At 41.3% G+C, this 23,994-nt stretch overlaps 1 protein-coding gene across 1 annotated transcript in view; it reads right to left on the bottom strand.

Moving 5' to 3' along the window:
* LOC138259528 (heat shock transcription factor, Y-linked-like) overlaps nucleotides 1-23,686 on the bottom strand; it is a 32,684-nt gene extending 8,998 nt beyond the window's left edge. Inside the window, exon 1 of the mRNA XM_069207329.1 lies at nucleotides 23,132-23,686. Coding sequence (XP_069063430.1) covers nucleotides 23,132-23,686 — 555 coding nt within the window. The remainder of the gene's footprint in view (nucleotides 1-23,131) is intronic.
* Nucleotides 23,687-23,994: the final 308 nt, after the last annotated feature.

A 23,994-nucleotide genomic window follows, 5' to 3' on the forward strand; every position in this document is an offset into this window, starting at 1 on the left:
TCATGTGGTTGTCTCCCTGGTTTTAACAGTGGCATTATCAAATCTTCTCTAGTAGTGGGCAGGAGCACTTTCAGAGTCCTTGCTTCATTGACAGCTAATCAGCATAGGTGGCAAAAAAACTCTATTTGGAAATCATCAGTCCCCGGGGTTTTCCCTCGTGCCATGTGTTTCATAGCCGCTCTCACTTCAGGCAAGGTAATGTTACCTCCCAGTTGTTGGGGCTCCTCTGATGTCAACTTCAGGAATATGAGTAGTGTAAGAAAGGCACGGATTTCATTGGCGATGACCTGGGATTTACTTTTATATAGAGAAGAATAGTATTTATATTTATTCCCTATTGATGCCTGTTTGTCTGTGCAACACGTTTCCTGATTCTGTTTATTTCAACTATGGGGGTGCCTCTATTGGTAGCATTAGCTAGCCAGGCTAACAGTTGACCTGCCTTGTCTCGTATTGTGTACGCCCTGAACATGTAATTTTGGTAGTCCAAGAAGCTGGGATGTTTCACTTGCTCAGCCACTCTTTCTTTGGTTTCTAGGAGTGTTTGCTGATCCACCAAAGATCCAGGCCTATTTTATTCAAGGAGTTGCAGAGTAGATTCAGACCCCAGTGGTAAGTCCAGACAGGTCGGCGGTCTCAGCCCATAGGAGCAGCGGTGGGGGGGAGTGTTTGAATCCCCACCCCTTGGTGTCCCTCAGTGTCTCCTTACTGTCTTGTCATGGGCCAGTCCAGTGACTTCCTCTTGCCATTTGTCCCTTGACGCCCCATTTATGTGGTAGCGTGAGCGACCCGTCCCGAAGCAGGTGGTACTGCAGGCCCGGAGTACTGTTGAAGCAGCTGTACCCCAGGGCTTCCCTCAACCCGGGAGGTAGTAGTTCATCTAGGATTGAGGCCCTATGGGCTTAATTGGAGGGTGCCTCTCAGTCCCTTTGAAATAAATGCAGGGAGTCAGTGTCGAGTAATGTTAGGGTAAAGTGCCAGTAGGACTGGCTGAGTCCAGCATGTATGATGGCCCCTAATTGCCGTGTCAGGGGCGGGGCTGCACTTGTCTCTTGGGCCCAATGCCTCCGAGATCATGTTCCCAGATACAAAGGCCTGGCCTGCCCAGTACAGAGAGCTGAGTGTTTAATGCCAAAATGGAGCTGGGCGCCACTGTGTTTCATACTGCTGCGTCCGACTGGATGAGCGAGAAGCCTTCAGTTCTCCCTTCTTGGACCCAGGCTGGCAACAGGTACCGTGCTCTCACCCTCGATGCACGGATTTGGCCATCCCTGGGATCATCTGGCAGCCTGCCCCTGCAGTTTGGAGCAAATGGAAGCCAAAGCCACCTGCCGATCCCGGTCTGCCTTCCTCCAGCCTCAGCACCCATGCCGTCCGCTCGAGATGCCTTCAATTCTCCCTCCAGGTAATCAGGCCGGCAGCAGGGACGGTGCAATCATTCTCGATGGCAAAAGGAGGGAAGACATATGCGTACCACTAAGGTGGATTGGGCGGGACCCAGTGGGCAGAGCTTCTAGGTGATTTGCACATTTGCATACTTGTAGCAATTTAAAGGGAGAACAATGGACTCTGCTCTCACCTGGAGAGGACAAGAAAGAACCTGCTTGTCACAGTCACATACAGATTGCGCTCCAATAGATGAAAGATGTATTAACCTCTACAAAGGATTTCAGATCGTTTTTCAATACGAAATCGCAGATTAAACACATTTGCTTTGCCTTTGCCAAGCCCAGGAGTTTCTCAACTACTGAAGTGAATTACACCAAATAACAAAAAGTATATTCTGCGGAACAAAATCTAACTTTCTGCCAAATTTGGTGTATTTCCGTCCAGCAGTTCGTGCCTTACTAGTGTTCAAAAGTTCTATGGGAATTAACATGGGAAATGCACTTTTATGATCCCCCCCCTTTCTCTCTGCTCCCAATTGACGGGTCACCGTAACACTTTCTATGTCCCACAAGATTCATCAGCTCACTTTTCTTTTGGATATTTTCGTGAGGATCCATCAAACGGTGCCAAAGATATAGGCGAGTCGAAAACACTTTTCGTATGGAAACATGGTCCTAACTATACCTACTGTGACCGGCAGTAACATATATATATATATATATATATATATATATATATGCATATATATATACATACATTTATATGGGTTACAGAGACTTTATAGTTACGTTCTGAATTAACTTTTCCAAAACCACAAATTCAGCAGTTATAATTAGAGTTATTTCAAGTAGCTATAACTAGTGCAAATGTTGCAGTGATAATATCAAAGATGCCATACAAAATGTCATCAGTGATATAATATGTGGTATAATTAGCTGTGGATGCCGAAGGCGCGCGTTATCGTTACCTTAGAGCGCAAGTTATAGTTACTTGAAATAACTATAACTGCTGAATTTTTATGGTTTAGTACGAGTATATTCAGAACCTAACTATAACGTTACTGTAACCTTTGGTTTTTTCAGTGAATATCTATGGATTTTTTTTAAGGTAAAGTAATTTTAATTACTGTATGTTATTCTAAACCCACCCAGCAGAGGTTGGCCACAGGGCCCGTCTCTGCCAATGGATCTGTGAGTGGGTGTGTGAGTGGGCGCATGAGTCTCTGAGTGCATGTATGATCTAATAGATTAGTGTATGAATGTTGAATGAGACTGTGAATGTTTTTTTTTTTTTTTCTTTTTTGTATATTTGCGAATATTCAAGGATATTTAATGATCTTTGCGAATATCACACATGGTGAAGAAAAATCATTTTAAACCCATGATTTGACCCTAAAACACCCCTATGTCACACCACTGTGGTACCTCTACCCTGAACCCTTATACCACTTATCACTTCTGTTTTCAGCCCCAGGGACCCTCTCGGCTAACATAAAATGATGGCCGTAATTTTCTAGTCAGGTACAGTGCTTCTATTTGCGTGTGCATTTGAGAAAATTCACTAATGTTCCCAATTTATTCACGAAAGATCTGCATCCCTAGATATACAAATTTATTTTTTCTTTAATATCTCCAAAACTGCTGAACGGATTTACACCAGATAAGTGAAAGCTAGCTGTCTGCCAAATGTTGTATCGTTCTGTCCAGCGGTTTGGGCTGTACTTGTGTTCAATGGTCCTATGGGAATTAACAAAGGAAACACAACTTTTTTGAACTCCGCTTTTTCTCAGCCCCTGCTTGACAAATCACTTAGAAACTTTCTATGCGCAACAAGAATCCAGGGACACTTTTTTGGGAACATTTTGTTAAGATTTGTCAAACGGTGCCAAAGATATAGGCAAGTTATAAACAAACTTTTTCTATGGAAATGTGGTCATAACTATAACTACCTAGTGGTGACTGCCACTATATAATATATATATATAACTATATATATATAAATATATATATATATATATATATATATATATATATATAAACACACACACACAATATGTGTTTTGAGAGAGTGATAAATTAATAAAAAATAAAGATGTTTACGGAGATCTAAATTTATAAAAAGATAATTTGATCAAAATAATACTCTACATAGAAAAAACATAGCAGTATAAAATATGTTTTGGAAAAGTTATTTTAACAAGAGATGTCTTGGAAAAAGATTTTGTCACTTGGAACTCAAGAGCATTGGTTAACTTTAATAAATGAGTGGCTTATGCAGGAAACCTATCTTTCTGCCATGCTTCTCCTGACTGTTTTTGATTTTTGTACTCTAGATAACTAGGATTTGTCCACCTGCATAAATCCTGTTTTTTTAGAGTAAGAAATCTTTCATTCTGGCTTCTTAATCTGCCCTTAAGGACTTAAATCAAAAGATGGAAGATGAAGTTAGCATGCAGCAATAGTGATACTTTTAGTTGAGCCCATAATAGGGAAATAGAGCCTTCTGAAACCATATTCATATGAATAATTTTCATATCAGTGTTAATTGCTGATAGCAACAGAACAGAAACTGGATTCGGGCTCACCAGGTTGTCAAACACTGGATACATCGTAAATCCATTTCAGTTTCTTGAACTAGTTTGCAATAGTTATCACAGACAAAATTAGCTGATCTTTCACATTAAGATCCCCAGACCTCTAAACTCTGACCATGTGATATAGTTTGCAGGGCCCCAACTAAAGAATCTTGACTGATTTGATATTGGCAGAGGGGTTACTCTATCACAACGGTAACTGATACCTCGTCCACCAAAATCTAACTCATGTTATGTCCTATGGAATTTAGATTTCGGCAAACGGGATATCCGTCAACGTTGTGACGGAATAACGCCTCCGCCAATATCTAAATCAGGCCCTATATTTAGATTTATATACATTGCAGAGGCAACAGCTATGTCCTTCAGTTTGCATCTGTAAGAGGACAGATCCACCCTCTGTACTCAATAGAGTATCTGTAGGAAACCTTTCTCAAACTATGGAAGAGATAGGATGCAATCTTGACGTTAGGTTTGACTGAACTCTCACACAGTCAAACACTCTATTTCCTACATAAACGGGTATCTGTATATGTGTGCTTTATGTGAAATCCCAAGTTTATTATTAGAACTATGGCAGAAAGAAGCAGCAGGGCTTTCCTCGTATAACAATGCATGTGGCTTATGAACGGCTATGACACAACAGCACTGGATAAACAAGAGAAAATTCTAAACCAACTTATATCAAAAAATGTTTATATCTAAACAAGCACTTGCAAAATCATTACAACTGCCTTCATTGTTTTAATGCATATAAACATAGGAATGCACAAATTCAGTTTGCACGAAAACATATTAGGGCTGCCATACTTGTTTCTAGTGCTAGTGTAAAAGATTGTGCACCAAAGGTTCATTTTTATCCTGGACTTTAAAACAGAAGAATATTGGATTTTAAAATTGTTAAAACACGGTTAACAAATACATTCACAATAGAGTCCCAATATGTTTCGCACTGATATACAAATATTATTTTACTGCTTAGTCTTTGAAAATAACTATACTGTTTGCCATATACACTTATTTGTATTTTGTACCAAGCCCTATTATTTTTTGTAGACTTAAAGAAGTTCGGTTTCTTTCTGGCATGCGGTACGCAGTATAAATGAAATGATAAAGCATCCTGTAACATTGATTATTGGGACTTTTGATATCCGGGAGGAACAGAACAGGGGCTTCAAAGGGGACACCAGGGACGAGAGGGGGCGGTTGTAGTGACAGGTCAGGCTTCAGGAGGCAGTGGGGACTTGGAATAAGAAGACAAGTGTCAGCAGGTCGGGTGGCAGCATCACACCAGGTTGTTGGAGCTCTGGGAGGGGACAGAAGCACAGGGTGAAGCAGACGCCAGGTGCAAGAGGTGGGCTGATGGCAGCATCACACCAGGCTGCATATATCCCGGGAGGGGAATGACGCATAGCGGGTAGAGTAGGTACGTGGTAGGATGGAGCGAGCAGGACACATACCAGTGGCAACATCACCTGCTAAGGGTTCCGGGCTGGGAATGATACAGGATGCAGGGGCTCTGAGCAGAGGGAATAGTCCGTTGAGGCTGTGTGACTTCTGTCGAAATACCAACATGTGCCAGTGATCATTTCAGACAGGTGGGTTGAGGGGAGGACTCCAGGCACTGCCGTGTAACGGCTCACAAAAACATTATATCAACATGTGAAGAATTAAAAGGTGAATCTGTCTTGCCTGAATTCATGCTGGTGAGCTCCGTTTCGAACACATTATTTGGTAATTCATCCTGTTGGTCCTCTATCTTTTAGTATAACTTTTCATTACGACTCCAAAAATGTTGAGAATGGAAATTCAATTGACCCCCACAGTGTTCACTAGAAAACTGTTTATTTACTTGTTTGCTTGTGGCAAGTATTACTGCTTGCAGGAAAGAGCTGCTTGAACTAGTAGAAAGAAGTAAAATCACAGGAAACAGATTTTAAAGTAAAAAATGGACAGCCCTGCTTTGATTGCTATTGAAAAAGCAAGATGGATGCGAGCCTATATTATCATGCGTTCCCTACGTCTTCGGAAGGAGAGAGCAGTGGGAGAGGGACCAGTAGGAGTATAAGGTCAGGCTGCGTGGGTTCTGGGAAAACGAATCGTTTCAGGCTCGTGTAGAGAGGAGCTGGCTTCAGAGCTTCCCCAGATCTCGCCATACGGCTCGCAAAGATTCTACTAGTCCAATATTTACTTTTCTGAGCTTTCTATAGGAATCCATAGTTAATGAAACCGTGTACAAGAAAATGAAATGAAAAACGAACTGCTTTTCCCTTCAAGCCTAGCATGCAACAAAAAATGGCGATGCCTGTCAAATGCCGTAGGATGATGCCAAACTGTCGGTCAACCCTACCAGCCAATAGATACAGGTAACTGAAGTAAAACGCCAATGGTTACAAATGTGAGACCCAAAGTCAACTTCTCAATGTTTCTGAATTTCTCTTTGCATGATGCATGTGAGGTTTATCTTTTGAGAGTGTATGGTCGGGAGAGTGTTGATGTAGTATGTTCTATGTGACAAAGTTGGTGGTAGCTCAGGAGATATGCTCCAAACTGCGTAGCATGCACCACAGCACTTAGGCATGTAATGTGGAGATTGGGAGGAAAGATGCAGCTGTGCACAACCTACCAATTTATTTGTGTAGCCATATCCTTTTCTTATGGTTAAAGGAAAATGCATCCTAAAAGTTTCATAGAAAAGCAGCAGGTATTTGGATTAAAAAGGTTGTTTGTGCACTGGGCAACTATGGTATTGCAAAAAGCACAGAAGAGGCTTGTAAAGCCCGTTTTGTAATACTGATAGCGATGGCTATCTTCATTGGGCATTCCTTCATTTGCATGGGGGCGTGGCCTCGTAAGAATAAGGAAATCACTTTGCCTCTGAACCCCCAGCATATTATGGACGTAGGCACAGAGATAAACGTGATCTTCCGAGGTGCACTGACCCTTGTGCCACAAAAAGGTGGTGTACTGTGAATGCACACCCTGAAGGCAGCCCTCCGGAGGGGGGAGGTGTGGAGGGAGTCCAATGGACCAACCTAGACATTCCCTTGCGGGCAGGTGGAGTTACTCACGCATCTGCCCGCAAGGGGGTCTCTCTCCCATCTGTAAAGGGTAGGTGGCATGCCTGTCTAAGACTAAGACTAGGTGTATTTAACTAAGTGCATTCATTGTATTAGGGGTACTGTCCTGGTCTGCACAATGCACAACTTTTGAACGGTGCACCATGCTGCAAACAGTGTAAGTCTGCCCCATGTGTGTAGGAGGCTGGCCTGGTTTGTAGTGGGTACCTTGGGTACTTACACCTTATACCAGGTCCACTTATCCCTTATTAGTGAAATAGTAGTGTTCTAGCAGCTTAGGCTGATAGAGGTAGCTATAGCAGAGCAGCTTAGGCTGAACTAGGAGACATGCAAAACTCATGCAATATCACTTACAGTTACACAGTACTTATACACTAGTAAAGACAATACTCAGTGTTACCAAAAATAAAGGTATTTATTTGGGTGATACAGTACCAAAAATATCTTAGAGACAGTACTCCTGGAGGTAAGTATTATACACAATAGCCACCAAAATTAGACAAGTAAATAGTCATAGAACAATGCAAACAGTAGGAAATCCTATACAATGCAATGGGAGAAAATAGGTCTGGGGCATCACAAACCATATACTAAAAAAGTGGAATGTGAATCACGAATTCCCCCCTAGACAAGTGTAGTGTGTGCAGAATTGCTGGGAGAGTAAGAATACAGTAAAGGTAAGTAAATGACCCCACGCCAGAGCCCAGAAAAGCAAGAGTAAAGTACTGCAAGTTTCCTTAGGACACACCTCACCTTGTTTTGGGGATATTGCAGCAGTCGACCAATTCTGCAAACAACTGCTGGATTATTGGACCTGAAGACCTGCAAAGGAAGGGGACCAAGTCCAGGAGTCGAAAGAAGTTCCAGGAAGGACAAGATCCCCTGCCAACCCAGAAGAGGGTGCAAAAGAAGAGTCACCGGTTAGTTGGTTAGTGGAAGACTGCAGGAATGCACCCTAGGAAGATGTCAGCGGGTTCCTGCATGATGCAAAAGATGCCCCACGGTGTGAAGATCGTTGCAGATGAGATTTTGTGTCGGAAGTCACCAACAACCCTTGGCTGCGACAAAAGTGCGTTTTTCGTCAAAATGGTGCTAGATGGACCCAGGAGAGAACTGGGAACCTCAACTGTCTGTGAGGAGGAAGAGGGGGCTCTTGGCACTTTAGAGAACCCTCAGGATGCCTGCCGCACCCCCAGGAGTCTCAGGATCTGGGTTCAAAGGAGGTGCAAAACGCGGTTGATGCAGCACAACAAAAGAAGGTCCCCCGCTACCGGAGAACAACTCAGCAAGTTGAGCTTCACAGGATGGAGTGCTGGGGACCTGGGCCAGGCTGTGCACAAAGGAATTTTGCAAAGAGTGCACAGAGGCCTCAGGAGGCGAAGAAGACACAGTACATAGGGGTACTGTGATTCTCAGGGAAGGCAAGGTCTTACCTCCTCCAAATTGCATCAGCAGGACCTCAGGGCAGTCTATGTCGATGATGTACACCCACTGTGTCCTTAGGAGCACGCTCATCATTGTGAGAGGAGTCCCAGGTTACTTGTCGTCGTCTTGGAAGGTGCCTGCTTGGAGCAGGTGAGTGATTCCGTCACTCCACAGAAGATTTCTTTAGTTCTTCTGGTGCAGGATGAAGACAGGGAGTGCCCAGAGCAGGCACACCGTGGAAACTGTTGCAGTTGCTGACTTGGAGCTGAGGTTCCTGAAGAAAAGTGTCTCTTGTAGACACTTTGTTGCAGTTACAGCATTTCTTGGAGCAGGCTGGGGTTGATCCGAGGTCAGAAGAGACTGAAGCTGTTGCAGAGGATTCCTGAAGGAAACTTGCAAGCTGAATCTGAAGAGAACCCACAGGAGAGACCCTAAATAGCCATGAGAGGTGGATTAGCTACCTTATCAACTAAGGACCTATCAGGAGGGGTATCTGATGTCACCTGCTGACACTGGCCACTCGGAGCCCTCCAGAGTGCCCCCACAGCTTGCAAAGCAAGATGGCTGAAGTCTGGGACACACTGGAGGAGTTCTGGTCACCACCCCTGGGGTGGTGATGGACAGGGGAGTGGTCACTCCTTTTTCCTTTGTCTAGTTTCCCGCCAGAGCAGGGGAGTAGGGGTGCCTGAACCAGTGTAGACTGGTTTATGCAAGGAGGGCACCATCTGTACCCTTCAAAGCATTTCCAGACGCTGGGGGAGGCTACCCCATCCCAGTCTGTAACACCTATTTCCAAAGGGAGAGGGTGTAACACCCTGCTCTCAGAGGAAATGCTTTGTTCTGCCTTCCTGGGACTGGGCTGCCCAGACCCCAGGATGGCAGAACCCTGTCTATGAGGTGGCAACAGCTGTAGCTGCAGTGCAAGCCTCAGAGAGCTGGTTTGGCAGTACCCGGGATCTATAGTGGAGCCCCGGGGGTGCATGGAATTGGCTCCCCAATACCAGATTTGGAATGGGGGGACAATCCCATGATCTTAGACACGTTACATGGCCATATGCGGAGTTACCATTGTGCACTACATATAGGTCAATACCTATATGTAGTGCACAAGTGTAATGGCGTCCCCGCACTCACAAAGTTTGGGGAAATGGCCCTGAACTATGTGGGGGCACCTTTGCTAGTGCAAGGGTGCCCTCACACTTAGTAACGTTGTACCTAACCTTCAGCAAGTGAAGGTTAGACATATAGGTGACTATAAGTTACTTAAGAGCAGTGAAAATGGCTGTGAAATAACATGTGCGTTATTTCACTCAGGCTGCAATGGCAGTCCTGTGTAAGCATTTTCGGAGCTCCCTATGGGTGGCAAAAGAAATGCTGCAGTCCATAGGGATCTCCTGGAACCCCAATGCCCTGGGTAACCTGGTATCATATACTGGGGAATTATAAAGGTGTTCCGGTGTGCCAATTGAAATTGGTAAAAGTGGTCACTAGCCTATAATGACAGATCTAAAGGCAGAGAGAGCATAAGCACTGAGGTTCTGGTTAGCAGAGCCTCAGTGACACAGTCACTACACAGGTACACACATTCAGGCCACAAACTATGAGCACTGGGGTCCTGTCTGCTAGCCAGGATCCCAGTGAGACAGGCAAAAACAAACTGACATACATGTAACAATGGGAGTAACATGCCAGGCAATATGGTACTTTCCTACACTCACCACTGCAGATGACTGTGCTATATCATAAATAATGTAGTCCAGCAGACCGAAAGTGTCCTTTTCCCCATATAAAATGTAATCTGGCAGTTGGCCTCTAGCAGGGATGGCATAGCACATAGTGTAGAAGAACATCTTCAGCATCTATCTTCCCTATAATGTTTTCCTGCAATGAATTGTGATTCACACTGTGCATCAGGACGCTTATGGATTGATGATGTTGCAACGCTGTATTTTTCTTAGCTACCCATGCTCAGCTTATGACTAGAACAAGGTGTGCTGACAATTGTATTCACCCAGTAGAATGGTAAAAGATATCCATACAATAGATTCTGTGGGCAACCAGGTATCTGTGGTAGGAACGTCTTTAATAATGTCTTCTCCTTCTGTATTTCTCCTCTGCTAATGTTCTTGTGCTGAAGCCATTTTTGAAGAAAAAAGTTTTATTCCTCAAAAAATAAAGCACAGCACAAATAAAATATGTCTCCTTTGTTGCAGAGATCTCCTGTGGCAAGGAAGGCTATGATCTTTGCAAGAAATTCAAAAACCATTTGAATGAGGAGCAAAACACTCTCAGGAACCAGTCAAAGTGCTGCAATATCCATAAGGATTTGCAGATTCCCTCAGTTCCTGGGAAATAAGCAAAGATGGATCTGTCTTGTGCTGGAATCGTAGTTTTGATGCTTGTTACTGCGAATCCTACAATTCTTAAAACACTGTAAAATGAAATGTATCACTCATGATGTTCTTGTCCAGAAGCCATTTTTGTTTCTCAAAAAAATAAAGCACAGAAACAAACGAATGAGTCTCCTTTACTGCAGAGATCTCCTTTGGCAAGGAAGGCTAAGATCTCTGCAAGAAAATCAAGAACTATTTGAATGAGGAGCAAAACACTCACAGGAATCAATCAAATTGCTGCACTATCCATAAGGATTTGCGGATTCCCCTCAGTCCCTAGGAAATAAGAAAGGGTGGATCTGACATGTGCTGGAATCGCAGGTCTGATTCCCGTTACTGTTAATTTTACAATGCTTAAAACACGGTAAAATGAAATGCATCACTACAGTTCTGGCTTCTTAGTTGCACTTACCAAACTCAGTTTAAAAAAAATTATGGGGTTTGTGGAACTTTATTTTAATTTGCGGGTGTCAATGAAGAAGTCTCTCCTATGTGATCGTCCAGAGTCATGAACCCAGAAAATCACTCCAAAAGAGCCATAATATTATTTACATTGTATGGTATAGTGGAGCATCTATGAATCCTGAAAGAGCAAAGAAAGACAGGAGACATTTTATTGGTTACTCACTACACACTTTCTGAACCCATGTCAATAACGTAATGAAATAAGGATCCTACCCTTTGGAGGACACCATTTTCACTTTCTTCCTGGAGACTGTGAGAAGAAAGTTCCTGGTGTGACTAAACTGTCTAAACAACAAATGGACAGAACTAGCTAATAACAGGAACCAGTCAAGGCCACTAGTCATCTGCTGTGGTATATCAGGAAGATTATGTATGGATAAGGCAAGGGCACGACAGAAGGCTGTATGCAGTGAGGAATGGCTGGTGGTAGCTGGTTTGGCTCTCGTCGTACGCCAGGTCCTATGTGCAATGCACTCTGAGCACAGGCGAAGCCCATGCATAGCAGAGGTTAGTAATTAAATGAGTAACAAAAAAAGCCATGAAATTCACTGAACAAACCCACAGAAAGTGAATTTTGGTTACAGCTCAAACATAACCATTGGCATTTTCCTGTTATGGTTTCTGGCACAAAACGGAACTCATATTCCCCTTCCACTGCCCATAGCATCAGAAGTAACATCATTTATGACAGTTCCACCTGAGTTACTTAAAGCTGTGAATGAGGAAGAAGAGCTAAGGATGGAGTGATACCCCACAACTGGTCCCAGCATTCTTGTTTCAGGTCCAGAGAGGACCTGGCTTGACAGTTTGAGCTGGACTGTTCCCATCGGGAGCAGGGTGAAGACTGATTTGCCTATGGCTGGGTCCAAACTGGAATGGCATGATGTGCAACACAATGCATTTAACCCAGATCTGTGACTGGGGGGTGAATGTTTGATTCATTCATTGTTTGCTCCATCATCTGTTCTTTTTGCATTTGTCCCTCTTAGTGGGAAGGGTATGCCCAGACATGGGTCCAGTGCTTGCCATGCCACCAGATTCAAGCTAGCCTCTCTGATGAGGGGTTATACCTAGAACCCTGTCCCAAGATGCTTGTTTCCAGTCCAGGGAGGACCTTGCTTGGCAGTTGGGCTAGACTGTTCCCATGGGAGCAGGGTCAAGACCGGTTTGAATATGGCTGGGTCCAAAGTGGAATGGGATGACATGCAAGAAACGATGGACTTAACACAGTTCTGTGACTGAAGGTCAATGTTTGATTTGTTCAGCACTCTGTCCATCATCTGTTCTTTTTGCATTTTTCGCATTAAGTGTGAAGGGTATGTCCAGACTGTGCTCACTATGCCACTAGATTCGAGCTAGCCTGGCTGATGAGGGGTGAAACCCCAAAACCAGTTCCAGGATGCCTGTTTCTGGTCCAAGGAGGACCTGACTTGGCAGTTCGGGCTGGGCTTTTCTCATGCAGTTCGGGATCAAGACTGATGTGCATATGGCTGGATCCAAACTGCAATGCATTGTGTGCAAAGAAAACAATGGATTTAACACAGATCTGTGACTGGGGGTGAATGCTTGATTTGTTCAGAATTCCGTCCATCATCTGTTCTTTTTGCATTTGTACCCTAAGTGGGCAGGATATGCCGAGACAAAGGTCCCGTGCCTTTCATGCTACTTGGTTGTGAGTGATGATATGCCGAAAGTGGTCCCAAGATGCTTGTTTCCAGTGCAGGGAGAACCTGGCTTGGCAGTTCAGGCTGTACTGTTTCCATGGGGAGTTGGGTCAATACTGATTTACAAATGGCTGGGTCCAGACTGGAATAGCATGGTGTGCAACAAAACAATGGATTTAACCCAGATCTGTGACTGTAGGTGAATGTTTGATTTGTTTAGGATTCTGCCCATCATCTCCTCTTTTTGCATTTGTCGCCCTAAGTTGGAAGGGTATACCCAAACGTGGGTCCCATGCTCGCTGTGCCACCAAATTCAAGCTAGCCTAGCTGCTGAGGGGTGATACCCTGACACTGGTCCCTGGATGCTTGTTTCCAGTCCAGGGAGGACCTGGCTGGCTGTTTGGGCTGGACTGTTCCTATGGCTGGGTCTGAACTGGAACTGGAACGTCATGGCATGCAAAAAAAAATGGATTTAACCCTGATCTGTGATAGGGGATGCCTGTTTGATTTGTTCAGAAGTCTGTCCATCTTCTGTTCTTTTTGCATATGACATAATTTATGACATCACTGCTGACATTGTTGCACCTAATAATATAAATTATGGAGAAAAAAAACAGCAAAGTAGACTCAGATTTGCTTGAGGGCTGCAGCACAGGTCATGTGGCCTACCCTGCTGCCCAAGATTTAGCCGCCTGACCCTGGTTGAGTGCAGTCCCTGTGGCCAACCCCCTCTGAACATAGCCAGATGCTGTGTGCAGATGGATTTGTCTGCCAGAGTGGGTGGGATTTGCGGCAGAAACACAGACTATGACCTTTTACCAGCCCTTACTGTGCACAGGCAATGCGTAGCAATAGTTTGGCATCAGCAAACAATAGATTAAATAAATGCAGTTACAAAGTATAATGCAAAACAGTTTCTTATTTAGTATGCAAAAAAACAACTATCAAAAACAACTCAAAAGCAAAACAGAAAGCACAGAAAAAATGTGGACTTCTCTTAAAAATCTAAAATAATCAAATTGCACACTTCATGAGATACATATGAAAACAGAAGAAACAACTTGCACAAATACACAGATTAAAAAAATATGGTGGAATAATGAGGAAGGAAATGGTTTTGAAAATAAGTCATTAAAAAAAACTGAAAAAGGAGGTAAAATACAAAATGAAAGCCTAAAAGCAAGAATGCATGTTGAAAAAACTAATATTTAGCATAAAACGGATACACAGTGATGTCATCAGTGATGTCAGTGGTGATGTCATAAGTGATGTCATCAACTCTAACATAATGTCAGCGGTTGAGGGTTTAGGAAAGTAGGTCTTATCAAAATACTGGTATAAGTAGTCTAGAGATTATCTTTATGGGGGCCTACCTGGATAATTACCATTATCATCATCATCTTTTTCATAATTGAATATGACCAACCTAAATACAATTGTAATAGACAGAGAAATTGTATTCTGTCTCCAAAGATGCAAGCCAACTAAAATCCAGGACAACAAATAAGAATAAGTTAATTTGTAGACCAGTTATCTGTGAATTTATACAGCGACCATCAAAATACATTGTCAATCCATCCAATTCTTGCATGGTTTGTGATTTTCTTTTTACATGTTCTCAATTAGAAGCATCTTAAACAGCATATGGAAAGAAACATGGGATTAGTAGTCATGGGTGAAAGTCTAACAACTAGAATTTCGTACAGTTCTACATTGGTTTCGATTTTTAAAAAAAATACAGAATTTAACATTCAGAAAAATGAATACAATGTTTTTTTTTAGCTAATTTCACTTTTCCTAAAACAAGTGGATTTTAGGAATTCAAACTGTTAACATTCTAAATCATTTTTTATCCCAATACCAACATTTCAAGGATTCACCTAAAACTGTCTGGTTAATTGAACGTTCATTCATTTTTAACAGATAGTTTTAACCGTCTGAAATAAAATTTGCCTAATTAAATAAATGTAGCTTCAAAATATTCTGCAGAACTTTCAGAATTGTTTAACTGACAGTTCCAATGTTTCAAAAACTCCTAGCACTATTTTGTAAATTAATTATACCTTTTTAGATGATTCACTAACATGTTTGAAACTTTGCACTAGGCATTCCAATTTTAGAACTTTTGTAACTAACGTTGTAAACTTTCAAAAATAAACATTCCTTTTCGCTCCCACACTATATATTTGATGTGATTTTCGGAACAACAAACAGTCAATAAAAAAATCATGCTGCACTGGGTGTTCTTCAAGAATTTGTTTGATGTAAAGAACACCTTCTCTCAGTATGGTTGCCAACCAACTTACAATTTCTCTCATGCAATTTAAGCTATTTTCACATTTCATTACTTGTACCTAAGCACATTCTAACTCCCACCATTTCACAACAACCAGAATATGAAATGTGGTGAAAAGGAATGATGAACTATTGCTCATTCTTGAGTTTAGAAAGTCCACGAAGCAGAACTGTACCACAGTAAAACATTTTGGTGAAAAATCAGGCACAACATGCCCATAGATATCCTGTGACCTTACACATCTCCCATGTTACGGAATTCCGCCCTAGCTGATGCCTAGCAGAGCATTGCTGTACATGAAACAACAGCCAGAGTATACTTTTCGCAGATCTGCAAAATGAACTTCCACTGTATATCCATTATCAAGTAATTGGAAAATCCAGCAATATTTCCACAGCTGCTGTAGAAACTATATTACATGGTATAACAATACACCCTATATGCATGAAAACCTATAGCAATTTATCCATAACAGTTTATGTCCTGATATCCATCATACATAGAGGCGTAGCTATCAGTAGTGAAGCAGGTGCAGTGGCACCATGGCCCTAGTATTTGAGGCACTTTCTACACCCGAAATATGGCAATTACCTATCAAACCTGATGGAGGAGGCCTCATTTCCCTTGCTTTCATTAGAGCCCTTGCTACATCGCTGATCATGCAAATACTATCTTGATATACCAGACCCTGTTGATTTCGGGAATTGTGGGACACATTTTGTATTTCGATCCCAGAAAGTCTTTTCAACAACTCCCTGAGTACCAAGAGGACTGTAAGGCAGATATTGCTAATCTTTGAAATCAGATGTTAAAAAGTGTTGTGATAAACTTTAAGCTCCCTTCGTTTTACCCTGTTGATTCCTTAACTGGTATGACTTGGTTTGTGTGACTTAATGACCTTATCACAAGGTATACATTTTCAGTGCCAGAAAATAATCTATGTTGCCCTAACTCCCCAGAGCGCTGAATGGTCACCACATAGGTGGTATATGCAGCACTACTATACCAGACCCCATGAGAACATTGCAAAGCCTGACTTTGATCATGTGACAGTTGTTGAATAGTTTCAGCTGAGGCTATGGTGAAATTCTAGGCCTTTTGTTCGAGTCACTGGGCTGAAAATAAAAATCATCAGAGTGCTTGTGGGTTAGGTATAGGGTTGGTGTCTCAACATATAGTTAAGGAATAACCACATAATATAATTTCGGTGTGGGACAACAAAGTGGTTGTCTCTTTTATCGAACTGCTTGTAGTGATGTATTGGTTTGTATGTAAAAGAAGAATGCTATGACATCAGGGGCAATGGAATGTTGGGGCAGTGGAATGTTGGGGCAGGCTGTGACTGGGGATTGGAATGTTTTCATATGAAAGGTCAGAGTTGTGCCGGTGTGGGGATGGCAAGCTCATGTATCTCTGTCTGTACATTATAACTGGAAATAAACTTTTAAGGAAAGAACAAGAAGAGCCAGTGTACTTACTTCACATGGCGACGAGGATGGGATCGTAAAGCAGCAAGCATTGGACTGAGAAAACTGCAATTATTGGAAGGCAACGCTACAGACATCAGACTGAGGATTGGAGAGCAGCTATTTTCGGACCTGCTTTGTTAAAGGCAACTTATTTTAAGCAAGTGAGGGAAGTTTTTTTTATTTTTTATTATTATTTATTTATTTTTCTCTTTCTCTAATACAGTTGCCGTTTGTTTACTTTGTTTGAGGCGCGTGTGTACTGCTCAAACGTTAGATTTTTCATCGCCTCGGTCCTCGCGTGCACCCCCGCTTGGTTACTGGTTGCCTGGACAACATAATTCTTAATAACAATGTCTTGTGAACGTGCTGGTTCTTGCGCTGGAAGTTACATGGGAGCAGGAACAGCGCCCTTTTAATGTTAATTAGTACCAAGTACATGGTATTATTTTTACTATTCTTAATTTTTTTTAGCAACTTCATTGCTGAAGTTTATCCGGCACAAAGGAATACTAACAGAAATTATTATAACAGAGATACATGTCTTGCTGAAGAAGTAAGCTAAAGAGTTATATTTTACAGCTATAATTTTTAGTACACCATGTCTTCGAGTGGAGATTCTTCTGGTACAGGGACGTCGCTTTCTTTGCAGTTGAGTACACCAAAGGAATTTTTAGCGTCTCCTGGTGAACCAGCTGTACAATGGAAGGAGTGGAAGGAATATTTTTTGAATTACATCGCAAACTTAGAAGATTGCAATGGTTTAATCTCTGCTGAAAGAAAAAAAAGGATCTTAATGCACTGTTTAGGCCCTGAAGGTCTTTGTATTTACAATCAACTACAAAAACACGATAGAGGCGATGAAGATGTGTTTCAAAGTGCTATTTTGGATTTAAATGATCATTTTTCTCCTGCTGTTTGCATTGCGGTTACTCGTCACGCATTTTTCCACAGGAAACAAGAGAAACACGAGGACATAGAGAGCTACGTTTCTGCTTTAAAACATTTAGCTAGCTCATGTAGGTTTGCTGGTCTACATGATGAACTGGTACGGGACCAGATTGTAATGTATAATAAAAACAAATCTATTCAAGAGAGGTTGTGGATTGAAGGCGAATCCAGTCTAAAGGATATTATTGCTTTAGTAAAGAAAGCAGAATTATCCGAAAGATGTGCGAAAATCACTTTGGCACAGGATAAGAACTTTGAAGAAGTCGTTGCCAAAGTTAGTGATCGCAAGCACAACAAATGGTCCATGGATAAGCGGGATAATGACTTTAAAAAAGAGAAAAATCTAACTTTTGCAAAAAATCAAAAATCTAACATGCCTGATCGATCCAGAAATGAGTGTTTCCGTTGCGGGAGTTCCTTTCATTCTGCAAAATTTGATGGGTGTCCAGCTAAAAATGCTAAGTGTTTGGAATGTGGAATTGTAGGCCATTTTGCTAGGGTGTGCAGGAAGAAACAACTGAAGAAGGTGAACAGTAAAGTGGCCTGCATTAAGGAAGTGGTGGAAGACTGTTCTGATGACAGTGATGAAGACGTAAATTATAAACTGAGGGGTCACAAAACTGTGGTTTTGAACATTTCAGGACAAACGTCAAACAAACCCTTGTGTTGGATATCATTTGGGGGAGTTATGTTGCAGGTGGCAGCAGACTCTGGTTCCCCATACAGTATTGTTTCAGAATGCACATGGCAAAAGCATTTTGTACATAGTTTAGGGGAACATTTAGAAACCTCTGACATTTCGCCTGAAAGTTACACTGGTGATAGAATAGATATTATTGGTTTTAGATTGCTGGTATTCAAATTTAAGCAAAGACAAGCCGTATGTAAATTATATGTGGCTAAGGATGGTCCGTCGGTATTAGGCTGGAAAGACCAAAAGAAACTGCATATTGTGCTTGATCCTAACAGTGTAGAGCAAGTCTTAGTAATGTGTGATGAAGAAGACACAAAGAAATGGGTCACACAAGAGTTTCCAGGAGTGTTCAATGGGCAAGTAGGTCAACTGAAAGGCTTTATACATCAGATTAGACTCAGAAAGGATGCCAAACCAAAAATTCATAAGGTACGGAATATTCCGTTTATTGTCAGGGAAGAGGTAAAAAAAGAGTTGGACAGGTTACAAAATTCACAGATTATAGAACCAGTTGAAGCTTCTGAGTGGGTTTCACCTTTGGTTGTTGCGCGTAAAGCTAATGGCAAAGTGCGTTTGTGTGTGGATTTGAGATGTTTGAACAATAATATCATAGTAGATCAGTTTCCTTTGCCTCGTATTGATGAGATGTTGTCTGCCACGAGAGATGCTAAATGGTTTTCCACTTTGGACTTGTCGTCTGCTTACCACCAGGTTAGGTTGGACTATCATAGCAGACATCTTACAACTTTTTGTACACCATGGGGTTGTTTTCGTTTCAAACGTATGCCATTTGGTTTGGCGTCGGCGGCTGCCGTCTTTCAAAGGTTGATGGCGCAGTTATTTGGACATTTGCCTAATGTTACATTCTTTCAGGATGATATTTTAGTTATGGGAAGTAGCAAGAAACATCATGATAAGGAATTGAGGAATGTTTTGAACATCTTACAAGAAAAAGGTTTGACCGCAGAGATCAGTAAATATAGATTTGCACAGAGAAAAGTAACGTATTTAGGACATGAGATTGATCATGAAGGCATAAGACCTAAAAAAAAGTTGGTGGAAGCTATTAAGAATGCCCCATGCCCCACATCTAAAGATGATTTGAGATCCTTTTTAGGTCTAGCCGAGTTTTATTCGAAATTTGTAGAAAATGTTTCAGCTAAAACCTACCAAATGAGACTGTTACTAAAAAACAAAGTGAAATTTGAATGGAATGTAAGTTGTCAGAAGGCTTTTCAGGAAATTAAGAATGCAATTGTGAGTGCTCCAATGTTGCATGGGTACGATCCAAAAGCTTGTTCTATTATCACTACGGATGCGAGTGGTAAGGGCCTTGGTAGTGTATTAACACAAAGTGACAATGGGGGTAAAGAATATGTGGTTGCATTTGCATCCCGTTCTTTGTCTCCCACAGAGGAAAAATACTCTGTAATAGAGAGAGAAACTTTGGCATGTGTATGGGCATTAGAACACTTTCGGAAATTTGTTTGGGGGCAAAATGCATCATACGGACTGACCATAAGCCTCTTACTAAATTGTTAACTACAGAAGGTTTATGTAGAGCATCTGCGAGAATAGCTAGACTATCTATGAGACTACAAGATTTCTTATATGAAGTGCAGTATGTTCCTGGGGTAAAAAATGTTACTGCAGATTTTTTAAGTAGAATGTCCTTACCTTTAAGAGAGTTGCATCAACATCCATGGAATGACTGGTGTGTAGCTGGTGTGTTTGATGAGAATACTTTAAGCTCATCGCAAAAAGAAGAATGGATCATGGAGTATGAGAAAGACGAAGTGTTGAAAGAAGTTAAAAACAAAGTGATGTTCGGCTGGTATAATGACAAGAAAGTCAAAAGCAGTGATATGTTAAGAGATTTTTGGGAAGTGAGAGATGAATTGAGCATTGAAGGTGATTTTGTGTGTAGAGGTGGGAAGATTATTCCCCCCTGTGGTATTAGAAATAAACTTATTGCTATTGGACATGAAGGTCATTCAGGAATATCTCGCACCAAAAGAGGAATTAAAGTACTTTATTGGTGGCCAAAAATTGATGTAGAAATTGAGAGATATGTATATGACTGCATGGAGTGTGAGAATAGTGACAAATCTCAAAAGACACTTAACCCGCCAATTTCTTCTTCAAGTTGTCCTAATATACCATGGGAAGAAGTTGCTTTAGACATTATGGGTCCTATTACGTGGCATGATGGGACTTCAAAGTTTATTGTGGTTTTAGTTGATTTGTTTTCAAGGTGGATTGAATTTTCTGTGTTACAAAATATGTATACCAAGGCAGTGATTAATTTTTTGGAGGAAATATTTTTGAGGGAAGGATTTCCCAGAATTTTATTGACGGACAATGGTGTCCAATTTAAATCTGAGGAAATGAAAACTTTTGCTAAAATGACTGGTATTGAACAAAGGTTTACAGCTTTATATCATCCCAGGGGGAATGCTGTAGTGGAACGTATAAATAGGATTTGCAAGGGCATCATTCAAATTGCAAAGCATGGAAACAAAAGTAATATAGATTCTGAGTTAAGGAAAATGTTATGGGCTTATAGAGTGACACCTCATGAGACAATAGGTCAAAGTCCGTTTGATATAATGCGAGGTAGAATTCAATTTTCGAAGATTAACCCTGGTTGGATGCAAAGAAGCAGACAAGTACTTTGGAGCAAGGAACATGTAAGAAAGTGCATAAAGAATTCACAAGAAAAGAACAAGGAATATTTTAATAATAAATATGGCACTAAAGAAGCACATTTGAATGTGGGAGATTGGGTGAGAGTGAAATCCGTAAGGAAAGTGGCTAAAGGTGAGAGCAAGTTTGGCGAGCCTATAAGAATTAAGAAAGTGATGAGAAATACTGTCATTTTGGATGATGGCAGTGTATGTCACATGAGTCGCGTTGCTATTGCTAAGCCTTGCAAACAACAATTTGTGCAGTATGATTTGCTGGAAGGTAATAATAACAATTATTGGTGGTTGGAGTGTGATATTGTTGTTAACAAAGATTCTAGAGTTATTGGGGAATTGGGAGCTAGGGGCTGTCAGGAAGGTGTCCAGACTCGTATTAATATGGGAGAATTTGAATGTAATGTGAATGAGCGTGAACAGAATAAAAATGTAGTTTGTGGTGAAGTGAAGAAAAGTTGTTTTGGCAGGGTTTTGAGAAAACCTAAGGTATTAGAAAATGTTGTGTGTGATTAAATAAAAATATATATATTTATTTATATACATATTAATATTTTATTTTTTTCTTGTTTTTTGGTGTGTTTTTTTAAGGGAAGGGGATGTGTAGTGATGTATTGGTTTGTATGTAAAAGAAGAATGCTATGACATCAGGGGCAGTGGAATGTTGGGGCAGTGGAATGTTGGGGCAGGCTGTGACTGGGGATTGGAATGTTTTCATATGAAAGGACAGAGTTGTGCCGGTTTGGGGATGGCAAGCTCATGTATCTCTGTCTGTACATTATAACTGGAAATAAACTTTTAAGGAAAGAACAAGAAGAGCCAGTGTACTTACTTCACTGCTCCCTTGCTTTATCTAGCTGAAAACCTCTTTGGGTCCTTGGAGGTTCATGTGATATATGGGTGTGTGGAAGAACATTGTCTTTACACCACGCTGAAGAAGCCTCAGGCTATAGCAGACAAGAGGACCCAATCAATTAATTGCTTACTGCTGATATCTGCAGATGAAAAGTTTGAATCCTGGCAAGGCCAACACAGTCTTCCATCCTCATAGGTCAGTAAAGTAAGTACCATTACATTGGGTAAGAGTAACACCTGTTATTGTTATTTACTACACTTCCAGATGTCAGAACTGATGCATATACAATTAGTATGCTCAGTCCCATCCCTAGGGGGTAGTTATTCCTGCACAGCTGCAGTTTAACTGTGAAAATCTCCGCAGGCCACCCTTTGGCTTGTACTAGAAAACTGGACTGATGGAAGAGCTGGCTTGATGCTAAGAGGGTACGTTTTAGGCAGATGTCTTTTCTGAAGCTGATTCTTGCAGAGCTTTAATTCAGAACATAACCATAACATTTGCACATATATTTTATCATCACAACTGATTTATTGTAGGGGAGAACGTTCGAATACAAAAGTGTTTCTGAGCTCATTTCAGGGATTGCACAAGTATAGCAAATAATGATCATTACTGAATTATTGTGGTTAAAGTGGTGATAAATTCTAAGTCAAGGATTTTGTGCCCAAACCTCCAGGGGTACAGTATAAACGCGAAGCATTAATAGTGGAAAGGAGAATTAGACGAAATGTTTATATTTAATTAGAAATAGATAAACAAAATAATTGTAACTTTTATTTCTGTGAACACCTGCAGAAATATTCGAATTCAGCCCGTAAATTTGTAATACACCCCTTTAAATCTGTAAAATTCCAGAAAAATGTGAGTCTTCCGATGGCTCTTTCTAAGTTAAAGCAATATTTTAAAAGCAGTAATAGGATAATTTGTTTAGCTGGATCTGACAGTCGTCTCCGTGAGCTTCACGTGTGATCTTTTTGTTTGAGGAGAACCTGAAAATGCTTATCTTTGTATCACACTCCTGTACTCTTTTCCGATCAGCCCCACTGCCCTTATATTTTCTTAATTATACTATTGGTACTTTTCAAACCCTCATATGAATGTATTCACTCCAATATGCCTAAATTTGAGAAAAACACTTGAACTGTGATGAAGCACCTTACCTTTGTCCTTGTACCAGTCCTGTGTTTCCCTGACTGACATGACAGAGAAAAAGATTTTAGATTTTGACGAATTTTGCTGAATCCATAGAGGTTGAGCTGTCGAATAAAACTTTTCATGCTGTCCGTCTCAAAAATCCTAAAGGGACCGCTTCTTTCCAGAATCTCCACTTTGAAGAAATCTTCGTCGATAATCACAATGTCTCCATTGTCATTCCAATGGATGGACTTGTACTCCTCACTCTCTACTATCTTCCAGAGTTTTTTGGGAAAGGAAAGGCAGAGAAGGTCTTCATCCCCCGCCACACTTTTAGATTGACTGCTAGTGCTGAGGTCTCTTTGGAAACCGGGACTCTCCGGCATTTCCTCGCACGAATTTTCTTCCAAAAAATCCATCAGTGAGGAATCCCGTGCCGTTTCAGCAAAAGGCAAAGGCATGGACGGAAATATTTTCACTGACTTGCCCATATTTTGACTCCCAGCAGTTGCTAGAGCCATAGACATGTCAAGTTTCACTTTAAACTTGTCTCCCTTTTCTAAAGTATTCCCAGACGCCATGAATGTAAATGATATTCATGGATTTGTTTAAAGCAAACAATGAAGAGTGAACAGAGGCTGGGATAGGAGACAAGAAAAAACTCAAGCAAAAGGTGATGCCTAGAGTGGAATTCTAGAATCCTGTGGTAGTAAGGTAGCACTGTGGTTGTGACATCATTCTGTTTGTTGCTGTACAGATGACATGCAGCCCATCATTGCTAGAAACAGGCCTTTGGTCCAGGTTACATCAAATAGATTGTATGTGCTCCTGTACAGTTCAGCACGTCAGAGTTTGAAATGATTTGCATCACGTTTAGCCTATAATAACA

Source organism: Pleurodeles waltl, chromosome 2_1, assembly GCF_031143425.1.
Source record: "Pleurodeles waltl isolate 20211129_DDA chromosome 2_1, aPleWal1.hap1.20221129, whole genome shotgun sequence".
Classification (NCBI taxonomy): domain Eukaryota; kingdom Metazoa; phylum Chordata; class Amphibia; order Caudata; family Salamandridae; genus Pleurodeles; species Pleurodeles waltl.